Raw genomic sequence first — 9429 nt, 5'->3', positions numbered from 1 at the left:
TGTGTTCACACGACGATTCCTACAAAAGGAAAATGTATCCTACTGATCATCAACGCTTCACCTTCCAGTGTTTCTGTGAAGTTGAAATAATTTAATAATTTCGAAATTGCCCCTTCCCAAGCCATGCACGTTCATATGATTGTTATGTAACTGCTATTTTCCTATTCTCTACTCAACCAGAAATCCGCATGTTTCTTCCACAGCGCACGTCAGCTTTTCATACATTTTTTCATACGTTTCATAGTGAGGAAGATCAAGACGATTGAAACTGAAAAAAAAAGGACGTACAGAATGATAATTGAGAAGAAGAAACAATACTTACCACGTGTGTGCTTTCGGTAAAAGATCTGTATTGGCATCGACAAGATGAAGAGTGAAAAGACGAGGCCCAGCTGATCCAGTAGAGCCTGACAAGAGAAAGAAAGAGATCCCCATTCAAGCTATTTCGAACAAGAAATCAGATTACCTTGCAGAGCTTTGAATCCTTCAAGAGGAACTCGCGACGATCCAGTCACGAATTGAAGAAGACGAGCTTTCTGTTCCTCGTCATAGCTTTCAACGATCTGGAGAAAGAAAATTGTAGTACTTAGAAATCTACATCTAACATTACAGTGAAAGTATAAAGCCACCACAGCCTGTGTCACCATAGAGCCGGTTAGGCTTGTGCACAAAAATGAGGTGACTTCATACCGTACCATTGTACAGAAACGAAAAAATCACTCAATTCAATATCTGCCCGCTAAACAGTTCGCTCAATAAAGATTTGAGACACGTTTGTTGTGCGTAGACTATTCACTAATAGTAGGCGTCACTGTACTACCACAGAAGCTACTACGTTTATAAAGACTGTGTGTAATTACCTTCCAAAACCATTGAACAACCGGATGATCCGGTGTACAATGCTTCAGTTTCGTGTTAGCCTTCCAGTCTACGGTATCAATCTTGCCCAGCCCGCCAATCAGCAACTACACATACAAATATACGTAATTGATGTCTAGAACGAATCTCCGTTGCTTGCCTCAAGTTCTCTCTCGTCGAAAGGTTTCAACAGATGCGGCTGAATGAATTCATGAAATCCCTTCAGAAGAACCTGCATCTGTTTCTCTACTCCATGCCTTAGCCTCCACTGCACAAGAAGCCTACGCAGAACCCGCATTACTTGACTGGCTACCGTCTACGAAGTGAAGTAGAGTCACTGTTTTACATAACTAAGTCAATGTAGAGATAAACGTAATGCATGTCTCTACATACGTATATCTTATGGACGCACGTGTCTAGGTCTGCATTAAAAGCTTAGATCTTCGGTTGATTTACCTAACGTATTCTCTCTTGTTCTGTTCGGTCACTTGAACCTTTGATCCCTCCTCCTTCAGTTCATAGGTCTTCATCTCTCCAAACGCATTGTGCTGGACTGTAAAAAACGCGTCAATGACGTCTGTTATGTCGTTCTCACTAAACAGAACACCCCGAGAGTCAAAAGAAAAATTGCGGCACACCACTACCAATCCTTACAGAAGCCACTTCAATCCATTAAAATATTCCGGATCAACAAATTCCATGTCTTCAATTGTATTCGGTTTATTTAACATTTGCTAACAATACACATAATAGGAATGTCAAAATTGTCCATGATTTCATTTCGTACCTTATAGAACGGCATAGCAAACCCGCCGTCAATGTAGTGCCCGTGAAAGAGAGCCATCCCAATGACCCGCCCAACGAAATGAAAATAAGATAAGTGTTCCTACACCGCAAATTTCATAATTAGAATAATAACATTCCTCCCAACTTGTAAGGTGCTTTAGTGTGGGAGCCCCCTACCAAGCCCTTTTCGTACTTACTGGATTAATAGCTGAGTCTCGATTTATTTGCAATGTATAAAGATCATCTCTGGAGTACTGAAAAAGTCCGTAATACGGATTCAACATTTCGTGTGAAAGCAAGTAGAGCCACTCCCTATATAAAGTCCATAATAAATAAATCAACTAAAAAATAAGAAAATTCTCTTACCTCGCTATTCCGCCGTAATCGAGTCCGTCTTCGCCTCGAAATTTAATCATGAGTCGCTTCTTCAGGTCCTTGGGTCTCATTCGCATGATCTGTCGATACGAGTCTTCAAAGACGTCCTCGCGCGACACTTCGATTCGACAGTGGCCCGTTTCCGGCTGCAGTTGAGTCAGCTCGTGACGAAGACGCTTCATCTTTTGAACCAGGTCACGTTTCTGCCGAGGAAACGACCCAGAGCTAAAAGCAACACACGTTTTAAATATGTAGGTATAAGCGTAGAGTCATTATAAAAGTAGTGGGGAAATTCTGAGTGTCCCCCCCCCCCCAAGGAAACCCAATGTACAATGTTGTTGCCACATGCAATGACACCCGCAATTATGCATGCAGCTGTGACAACTCTTTGGATTCCTTTCATGCGCAACTGCTCAATAGAATGGTCACTATGCAGCAGCAAAGTTCCCCCATGCCAACACCTGCTTTTACGCACAAGAAGAAACAGTATAAGACTTTGACAAAGGGAAACAAAGATAGCATGGCCAACTACTAACTATTTCACGCGACAATCTCCCCCTATATGCTTACTTAGCCATTTTTCTTGCCAATCGAGGATCTAAGAAGAGCATGATAATGAGGCTCCTGCTTACAAGAAGATTATTTTCTCTCGTACCGGTGAACTGCGTCGTCCTATTATTATGATCCACATAGTACCTCCTCCCCGTCGCCGTCTCCCTGATTTCCCATCCTTCCGGAAGCTCGCCAAGCTCTTCGTCGGGCACCAAAAGAGTCCTAAGACAAATAGAGATCAAGAGAGTATCCCCGTTGGTAACAGATTATTCTACCTCGGAACTCTCGGATCGTGCCACGTGCTTACACCCGTAGCGGAATGAACAAAATAGACTTGCCCGTGAGGAGTTGTGCGTTGCTCTGCAAAGATAATCAATCTGTGCATAAGCTAATTGGTCTGATTTAAATCCATACCATATCCATCTGGCAGTTCAGGCAGCGGATGCAAAGCGGATCGATTCAAGTATCGTTGCCGCGATATCTGCACCGTTTCTCGTCTCGACGAATGATGAGAATGCTGCGAATGATGAGACGAAGATGACGACGACGGCGGCGGCGGCGGCGGCGGCGGCGGAGGTACGGCAAGCGAGCTCGACGAAGGACCTCCTCCACCGGAACGAGACCCAGACGTCGTCGAAATAGACGAGCGTTCGGGAACCCGATGCAACCGTCGTCCCTCGGGCGTTAGACTCCTTGGAGGATGAGTCCCAGATGGCGACGAAGACGACGTTCCATTTTCTGACAGTGACGTCAAAAGAGGTGCAGATCGACGTGACGTCGGCGGACGCACTCCGGTAGGAGGCGGCAAACTTTCATACGCCGAACGTGTGGGTTTGTCCCATCTGGTTGTGCGGGTCACGTGATTTACGTAATAGACACGCCCCGTAGGTGTTTTGCGTTCTTCCCAGCTAAAGAAATTGACTAAACGTCTTTAGCCGAGGTCTTCGCACAGCGCAATTACCCTTCTGGAAGTTCGTTGGGATCGCTCGCCGGCATCTGAGGTCGAGCGTGATCGTGAGACGAGAAGCTCACTGCGAAATAAAAACCACGTAAGTGTGAAATGTTATTTAATTTTTTTCGCGAGGGGTGGAGAACGAGAGGACGAAGTTTCGCTTTTATTTTTATCGATCGACGCGGGCGTGTGACGAAAACGGAAGTCTGCGGTTGTACGCGCGCGTCGAACAAAAGGGGGGAGAGTCGCCGCGACGGGTTTCGTCTCGCACACGAACGAATGGAAACATCAACACAAATGGACTTTTCGGTCAAAACGCCGGTACATCGAACTTCCCGTATGCACTTAAAAATTTCTTCAGAATCGAACGCGAAAGGAAGAGACCCCGCCCCAGTCAAAATGCCGGTCTGGCGAGAACGTAATTGTCTAGACTGCCCCGCGCGTACGTACCAACGACTTGTCCGCGCACGACGCAGTCGTCCTCGCTGTCGGGAGACTTTGTGAGATCGAGCCGCTGATCTAAAAAACACCAGAAACGATCGAGGGAAAATATTTTCCTAAGCAACTCGCGCGCGTGCCGCGCGCGTCGTTTTCGCTCGGGCAACGCCGCCGCGCAATGCAGTACACATACATCCCGTGTCCTTGAGCCGATGAATCGCGACGCCGCCGAGCTTGACGCAGCCGAGAAACCCCTCCTTTTCGCGATTGTTTCGCGTCTTTCGATAATTCCAGATACTGATCGTGACGCTATCCGCTTTCGTGAGATATCTGAGGCGAGGAGGAGGAGGAGGAGGAGGAAAAAAGGGAGAGAGGCGAGAGGGAGAGAGAGAAAAAGAATTAGGATTCGGGCGACGGGGAGGGGGCTCGCGTGAGGATTCGCGTTCTTCGAATAGTCTCGAGAGACACGGGCCCCCCCGCTTACAGGTCGTAGTGCTTATTCCACTTCGGATCGAGAGAACTCTTCACCGGGTCGGTCGCGTGGCTCTCGCCGCTTCCGTCGACCGTTACGCGAGCGAACGGATCGGGGAGACCTGACGGGAGAGAGAGAGAGAGTGAAAAGATCGCGCTTTGACGTCGCGCGACGTTCGCGCGCTCGCACGTACGAAAGAGATCGCGCTTGACGAGATTCTTTGCGCAAAGAACTGGCGGTGGAAAAGGAAGGGAGAGAGAAAAACGTTTAGACGTTCGTGGAATTCGTTTCCTATTTTTCCTCTGTCGTCTTACGCGTGAGACGAAGCTTCGTTCGCGACGACGGGTTCGTCGACATTTTATGAGACTAGCGCACTCGAATAGTCAGCGGCTTGAGGCAATATCGGCCATCCAAATGACTTCGGCGAAGAAAGAGACAAACTGAAACCCCGTACCGATTCTATCAGAGTCCCGTATACATAAACACTCTTTTCGTGAGTCAGCGGCGTTTGTGGTAATGACGTAGCATCGCTTTGACATCATCGAGCTCGACCAATTCCTAGAAAAATCCGTTTATAAATACTCTGCATGTCAGGCCAATTTTCCCTACTGATTGTGTCGTATCGCGGCTTCTAAAACGCGTCAGGCCTTTGCGAACGGTCGTTTCGTCAACGAGAATCGCGTACGGGGTTCCCGTTTCGTCTTGCCGAATGAATCGCGAACCGACATCGCCGTCAACGTCACTCGTCACGCTGACGCCGGCTTGGCGCAGATCGAGCTCCAATTTGCCCGCGAGCTGAACATGCGGGATATCCGCAGCAAAGTGAGACAAAAATAGAACACATCCTGTTCGGTTTTTCCCACCTTGTGAGCGTTCGATTGGTCGTCGCCGACCGGCAAAATGACTGCCTGATATGGCGACAATCTGGGGTGAAGAAAAAGAATCTACGTAGAAGAGATACTGTACTATCGATAGGACGTGACTGCACATATTTTTACCTGTTGATCGACTGGCTGCCCGGACGTGTCGAAACGACTCGTCTCTTCGTAAGAGTCCGTTAGAAATGTCAACAAAGCTACAGAAACAATATTTCTACTCTATTCATTGTTCGGGGACTCTTTCCTTGCCTTGGTCTGCTGACGTTTCCATAGAAATGCAACCGAGTCCATCAAGTTTGTTTGACAAAGGACGTTCTGATAACAAACTTCTCATTTCCTTGTTGTCTTTTTGTGTTAGTTTTTCCACTGAGTATTTACCAAGAGAGCAAGTATGCTTTGCAAGAACAAATAATCAGATAGGTTTCTGTTATTGCTGCCTTCACACCTGTATAAGACGAGTTCTATCGTCAGTTTTCTCAACCAAAAAGTGACTTTTGTTGCGATGGGAATACTGCAAATATGAAAAATTGTGCATCAATACATACATATATGTGCTGTTGTATATAACCTTTTTCCACCACTGCAACCGCACTCTTTCCCATTCTTGAGCTAACGTCTTTTGGCGACTTTCAGGGCAAAACACGTGCAAACTTAACGACAGCAAACCGGTCACTCTAACAGAGTTTTGAAACGTTATTAGAAGAAATCAAATGCAACTGCCCACTTACCTCAACTCTCCAAATACACTTCTAACTACATCATCTTGATGACTCAAAGTTCCTTCCATAAGATTCAGGTCAATTGCATCAATTTTAGACTGTCATAAAGCGACCTGCGTGGGCAATATTGACACCAGAATTCATATCTTTTTCTTCAGTGTCACTGATTGCATCAATGTTATCTAGAACTACTGAAATAGGTCTAAAAATCCCATTCGCGTATTCATCGCCGCTAATGGTCTCGCCTTTCAATGGATTCCCTTCGCTTATACAATAAGCAATGGTCTTTCTCGACGTCACGATCGAATACCACCTGCGAAGGAACTCTTCCGACGCAGTTATTCAAAAAAAGAATCAATCTTACCATTCGGCGACAACGTTTCGCTTCAGCAGCGTTCCAAGGTTTCCGTAGAAATGCCGCTGAGCATCGCCAAGCGCCTCGTCGCGAGGCCGCACGCCGAGCGGCAAAAGAAAGCCTTTACGGCGAAGAAGACCTTGACATGAAAACACGTACAGTATTTTGACAGTCAAGTGGATCCTTTGTCTACCAAGCATGCGGTAGCCTATCCGGGACACGCATACCTTAGTGGAATTCATAGATTAGCATTGCTACACTACGGAAAGACGCAAAATGAACAAACTACCAATAGAAAGCATAAGCATAAGAGGAAATCCTTAGATACCAGGTATAGCTTTAGGAAAAGCCCTCTTACCGCAAGAAGCCTTGAAGAGCTGGATTCCAAGACAAAAATTTATAGCAAGACTTGCACCTAGCCAAAAACTGAAACTTTTTTTTATTTGGTGTTTGATCAGCACCAGCACATGAGCCATGACTGAGCATGCGCCTAACATATTTCTCTATGCATCGTCTAACGTCGCGCGTTTGCGTTGTCGGTGGGGGTCCTGCTGGTTTCTACACGGCTCAGAACCTGCTCAAACTCCACCAGACCGTCCGCGTCGACATACTCGAAAAGTTGCCTGTTCCATACGGACTGGTTCGTTACGGCGTGGCCCCGGATCATCCGGAAGTCAAAAACGTCGAAAACACATTCGCGAAAGTCGCCAATCACAACCGCTGTCGTTTCCTCGGCAACGTACACGTGGGACAACACGTTTCGGTGCAAACACTGCGCTCTCTCTACAACGCCGTGATATTCGCGTACGGAGCAGAGAAAGACAAAAAACTCGGAATCGAAGGCGAACATCACCGTGACGTCATATCGGCGCTCGATTTCGTGGGCTGGTACAACGGATTTCCAGATCAAATCAATTTTCAGCCCAACTTGCATGGCAGTACAGCCGTTATTTTGGGCCATGGCAACGTCGCTTTGGATGTGGCTAGAATCCTCATGAGTTCACCAGAGGCATTGGCTCATACTGACATCACGGACTATGCGTTAGAGAGGCTCAGAAATAGCACCCTAAAAAGACTGTATCTCGTTGGGAGACGTGGTCCTCTGCAGGTGTCCTTTACTGTAAAGGAATTGAGGGAGATGACAAAGTTGTCTGGTTGTAGACCAGTATTGAATCCAGCTGATTTTCAATTGGTTCGAGAGAGGCTACCCGAGATTGCACGTCCGCGAAAACGACTCATAGAATTAATGTGCAAAACAGCATTTAGTCCAGATACGAGTCGAAATGACGTCGAAAAAGAATGGCATCTGAGATTTTTCAATACGCCTCGGAGAATTATTATAAATAGCGAGGGTAATCTCGAGGGAGTTGAATTTGAAGTTAATCAGCTGGACAAATCTGGTAAAGCCATTGGCACAGGAGACTTAGTTTTTGTTCCCTGCAGTTTGGTTATACGAAGTATTGGGTACCACAGTGTTAGTATTGATTCGGAAATTCCTTTTGACAACGTCAAAGGAATTATACCGAACGATCAGGGGCGGGTGGGAAAGGGTTTCTATTGCAGTGGGTGGGTAAAGACGGGGCCGGTTGGAGTTATTGCTAGTACTATGACTAATGCAATGGAAACAGCTAAAGCCCTGGTGGAAGATTTGGAAGGAGGGCTATTGGAGAAGAGAGAGTCTGACCAGGATTTGGTAGATGTTTTAGAAGGTAGAGTCATTTCATTTCAAGACTGGGAAAAGATTGATCGTGCTGAGATTGACGAAGGACGAAGGACAGGAAAACTGAGAGAAAAAATAGTTAGCGTTGAAAAAATGATGGATATTGCATTGAATACCGATTTATGAAAAACAAACGTATGACGTCATTGAGCACGTTCTCTGTCTCTAAGACGATGCGCGCGCGTTAGCTCTCAAGAAACAATTCTGTCGAAAATGGCTTCTGGGCCTTCCGTGTTCCTTCTAATGGTATCGGGGCAAATCGAATCAGCTAAGGTAACTCAGAAGCGAACGTTAGATGGCGCGAGAACGTAGTTCTACCTGTAGTTTCCCGAATTCGACGATCTCTACTGTAAATATTCTTTCGTCCACGGTCAAGATTGGGTCGTTACGTCGGTAAGACAGCGTAAAGGTGACGATAGGAGCTGTAATTTGTTCGATGCAGGGCCTAGAAGAGGGAATATCGCAGATTACGAAAAAGAGTAGAGACGCGAGACAAATTTTCACGTGGAACTTTCCTCTCGACGTCACGTTCAAAACGACAAACCCATACGGATGTACAAATTAAAATAATATAATTTTAATTTCTAAATACGAATAACATCCCAGGGCCTCAACTCGTTGTGAGTGCATATGGCCTTGACGCGTTTGGACGGGAAGTTGTAAGGGGATATGGAGCCGTTCACATTCCTGTAGTTCCAGGAAGGTATTACTGTAGACACTTTTTCAATATCATGCACTTGTGTTTCTCTTTTTAGTACATCTCGAGTTGTACCCATGTTTGTACCAGAATCATCATCTAAGCTACAGAAGTTTACTAGGTACTGTATTTCAAAAAATTTCATTTTGGTTTGTAACCTGTCACTAATAAACGCGCAGTTGGCTAACTGGAAGAAGACCGGAATTTATTGATCCCAAATTCGTCGCTCAAGGTGAAAGTAGAGAAGGTTAGATCAATAGATATCCCAAGGCCGTAGGTCAATTACACGTTTCTAGTCACGAGGGTGAGATCGCAGGGCGAAGTCACCGTCAAATTCGACGTCATAACAAAGGACATGAAAAGGTTCGGCTATGAAATTGGGGGCGCGACTAGAGAAATGACAACAACGAGGCAAACTGGAAAGGGAAGAGAAGGAGACGCGGCGCCTGGGGAGAGAACCTAAATGAGTGCTTCAAATAGAACTAGAAGTTACCTAAGTACGTAATAACGATGTATAAACGATGAGATAGATAAATACATGCTGCTAATGGGAAGTGCACTTATCTAAAGGACATAAGCGTGAAATAGGACGCTTCGCGAGACAATTTGATGGGTCGAGTAAATACC

The 9429-nt window shown here is 45.9% G+C and overlaps 4 protein-coding genes and 1 long non-coding RNA gene across 7 annotated transcripts; 3 read left to right on the top strand and 2 right to left on the bottom strand.

Annotated features, from left to right (window-relative positions):
• Positions 1-70: 70 nt before the first annotated feature.
• LOC136200109 (E3 ubiquitin-protein ligase SMURF2-like) lies at positions 71-4914 on the bottom strand. Its single transcript, XM_065990449.1, has 20 exons — positions 4748-4914; positions 4627-4665; positions 4446-4554; positions 4155-4291; positions 3974-4042; positions 3533-3602; positions 2986-3479; positions 2847-2931; positions 2675-2793; positions 2590-2617; positions 2011-2244; positions 1842-1956; positions 1646-1744; positions 1513-1592; positions 1315-1452; positions 1019-1139; positions 861-965; positions 467-563; positions 323-407; positions 71-268 (listed from the first exon to the last, which is right to left on the bottom strand). The coding sequence occupies exons 1-20, from the start codon at positions 4788-4790 to the stop codon at positions 169-171; spliced, it is 2367 nt and encodes a 788-aa protein (XP_065846521.1). The 5' UTR covers positions 4791-4914; the 3' UTR covers positions 71-168.
• LOC136200128 (uncharacterized) lies at positions 4409-5849 on the top strand. Its single transcript, XR_010673297.1, has 2 exons — positions 4409-5605; positions 5670-5849. It is a non-coding gene; the product is annotated as an uncharacterized lncRNA (long non-coding RNA).
• On the bottom strand, positions 4825-6601 carry LOC136200123 (DNA polymerase subunit gamma-2, mitochondrial-like). 3 transcript variants are annotated; one of them, XM_065990467.1, is made up of 12 exons: positions 6579-6601; positions 6395-6524; positions 6276-6343; positions 6144-6221; positions 6040-6091; positions 5880-5985; positions 5757-5822; positions 5561-5705; positions 5432-5508; positions 5297-5377; positions 5043-5228; positions 4825-4991 (listed from the first exon to the last, which is right to left on the bottom strand). In XM_065990467.1, the coding sequence occupies exons 1-12, from the start codon at positions 6583-6585 to the stop codon at positions 4932-4934; spliced, it is 1056 nt and encodes a 351-aa protein (XP_065846539.1). In that variant the 5' UTR covers positions 6586-6601; the 3' UTR covers positions 4825-4931. The 3 variants fall into 3 exon arrangements, with proteins under 3 accessions (XP_065846539.1, XP_065846537.1, XP_065846538.1); XM_065990465.1 differs by having other exon boundaries at positions 6395-6594; XM_065990466.1 differs by having other exon boundaries at positions 6144-6218; positions 6395-6594.
• A 275-nt stretch (positions 6602-6876) lies between these two features.
• Positions 6877-8251, top strand: LOC136200119 (NADPH:adrenodoxin oxidoreductase, mitochondrial-like). The gene has a single exon (XM_065990461.1). The coding sequence runs from the start codon at positions 6891-6893 to the stop codon at positions 8229-8231; it is 1341 nt and encodes a 446-aa protein (XP_065846533.1). The 5' UTR covers positions 6877-6890; the 3' UTR covers positions 8232-8251.
• Positions 8252-8274: 23 nt separating this feature from the next.
• LOC136200125 (B9 domain-containing protein 1-like) lies at positions 8275-9380 on the top strand. Its single transcript, XM_065990472.1, has 7 exons — positions 8275-8378; positions 8430-8498; positions 8548-8659; positions 8712-8808; positions 8861-8923; positions 8982-9049; positions 9099-9380. The coding sequence occupies exons 1-7, from the start codon at positions 8319-8321 to the stop codon at positions 9263-9265; spliced, it is 636 nt and encodes a 211-aa protein (XP_065846544.1). The 5' UTR covers positions 8275-8318; the 3' UTR covers positions 9266-9380.
• Positions 9381-9429: the final 49 nt, after the last annotated feature.

This window comes from Oscarella lobularis, chromosome 2, assembly GCF_947507565.1.
Source record: "Oscarella lobularis chromosome 2, ooOscLobu1.1, whole genome shotgun sequence".
NCBI classification, from domain to species: Eukaryota; Metazoa; Porifera; class Homoscleromorpha; order Homosclerophorida; family Oscarellidae; genus Oscarella; species Oscarella lobularis.
This window is presented reverse-complemented; position numbering and strand designations above follow the sequence as displayed.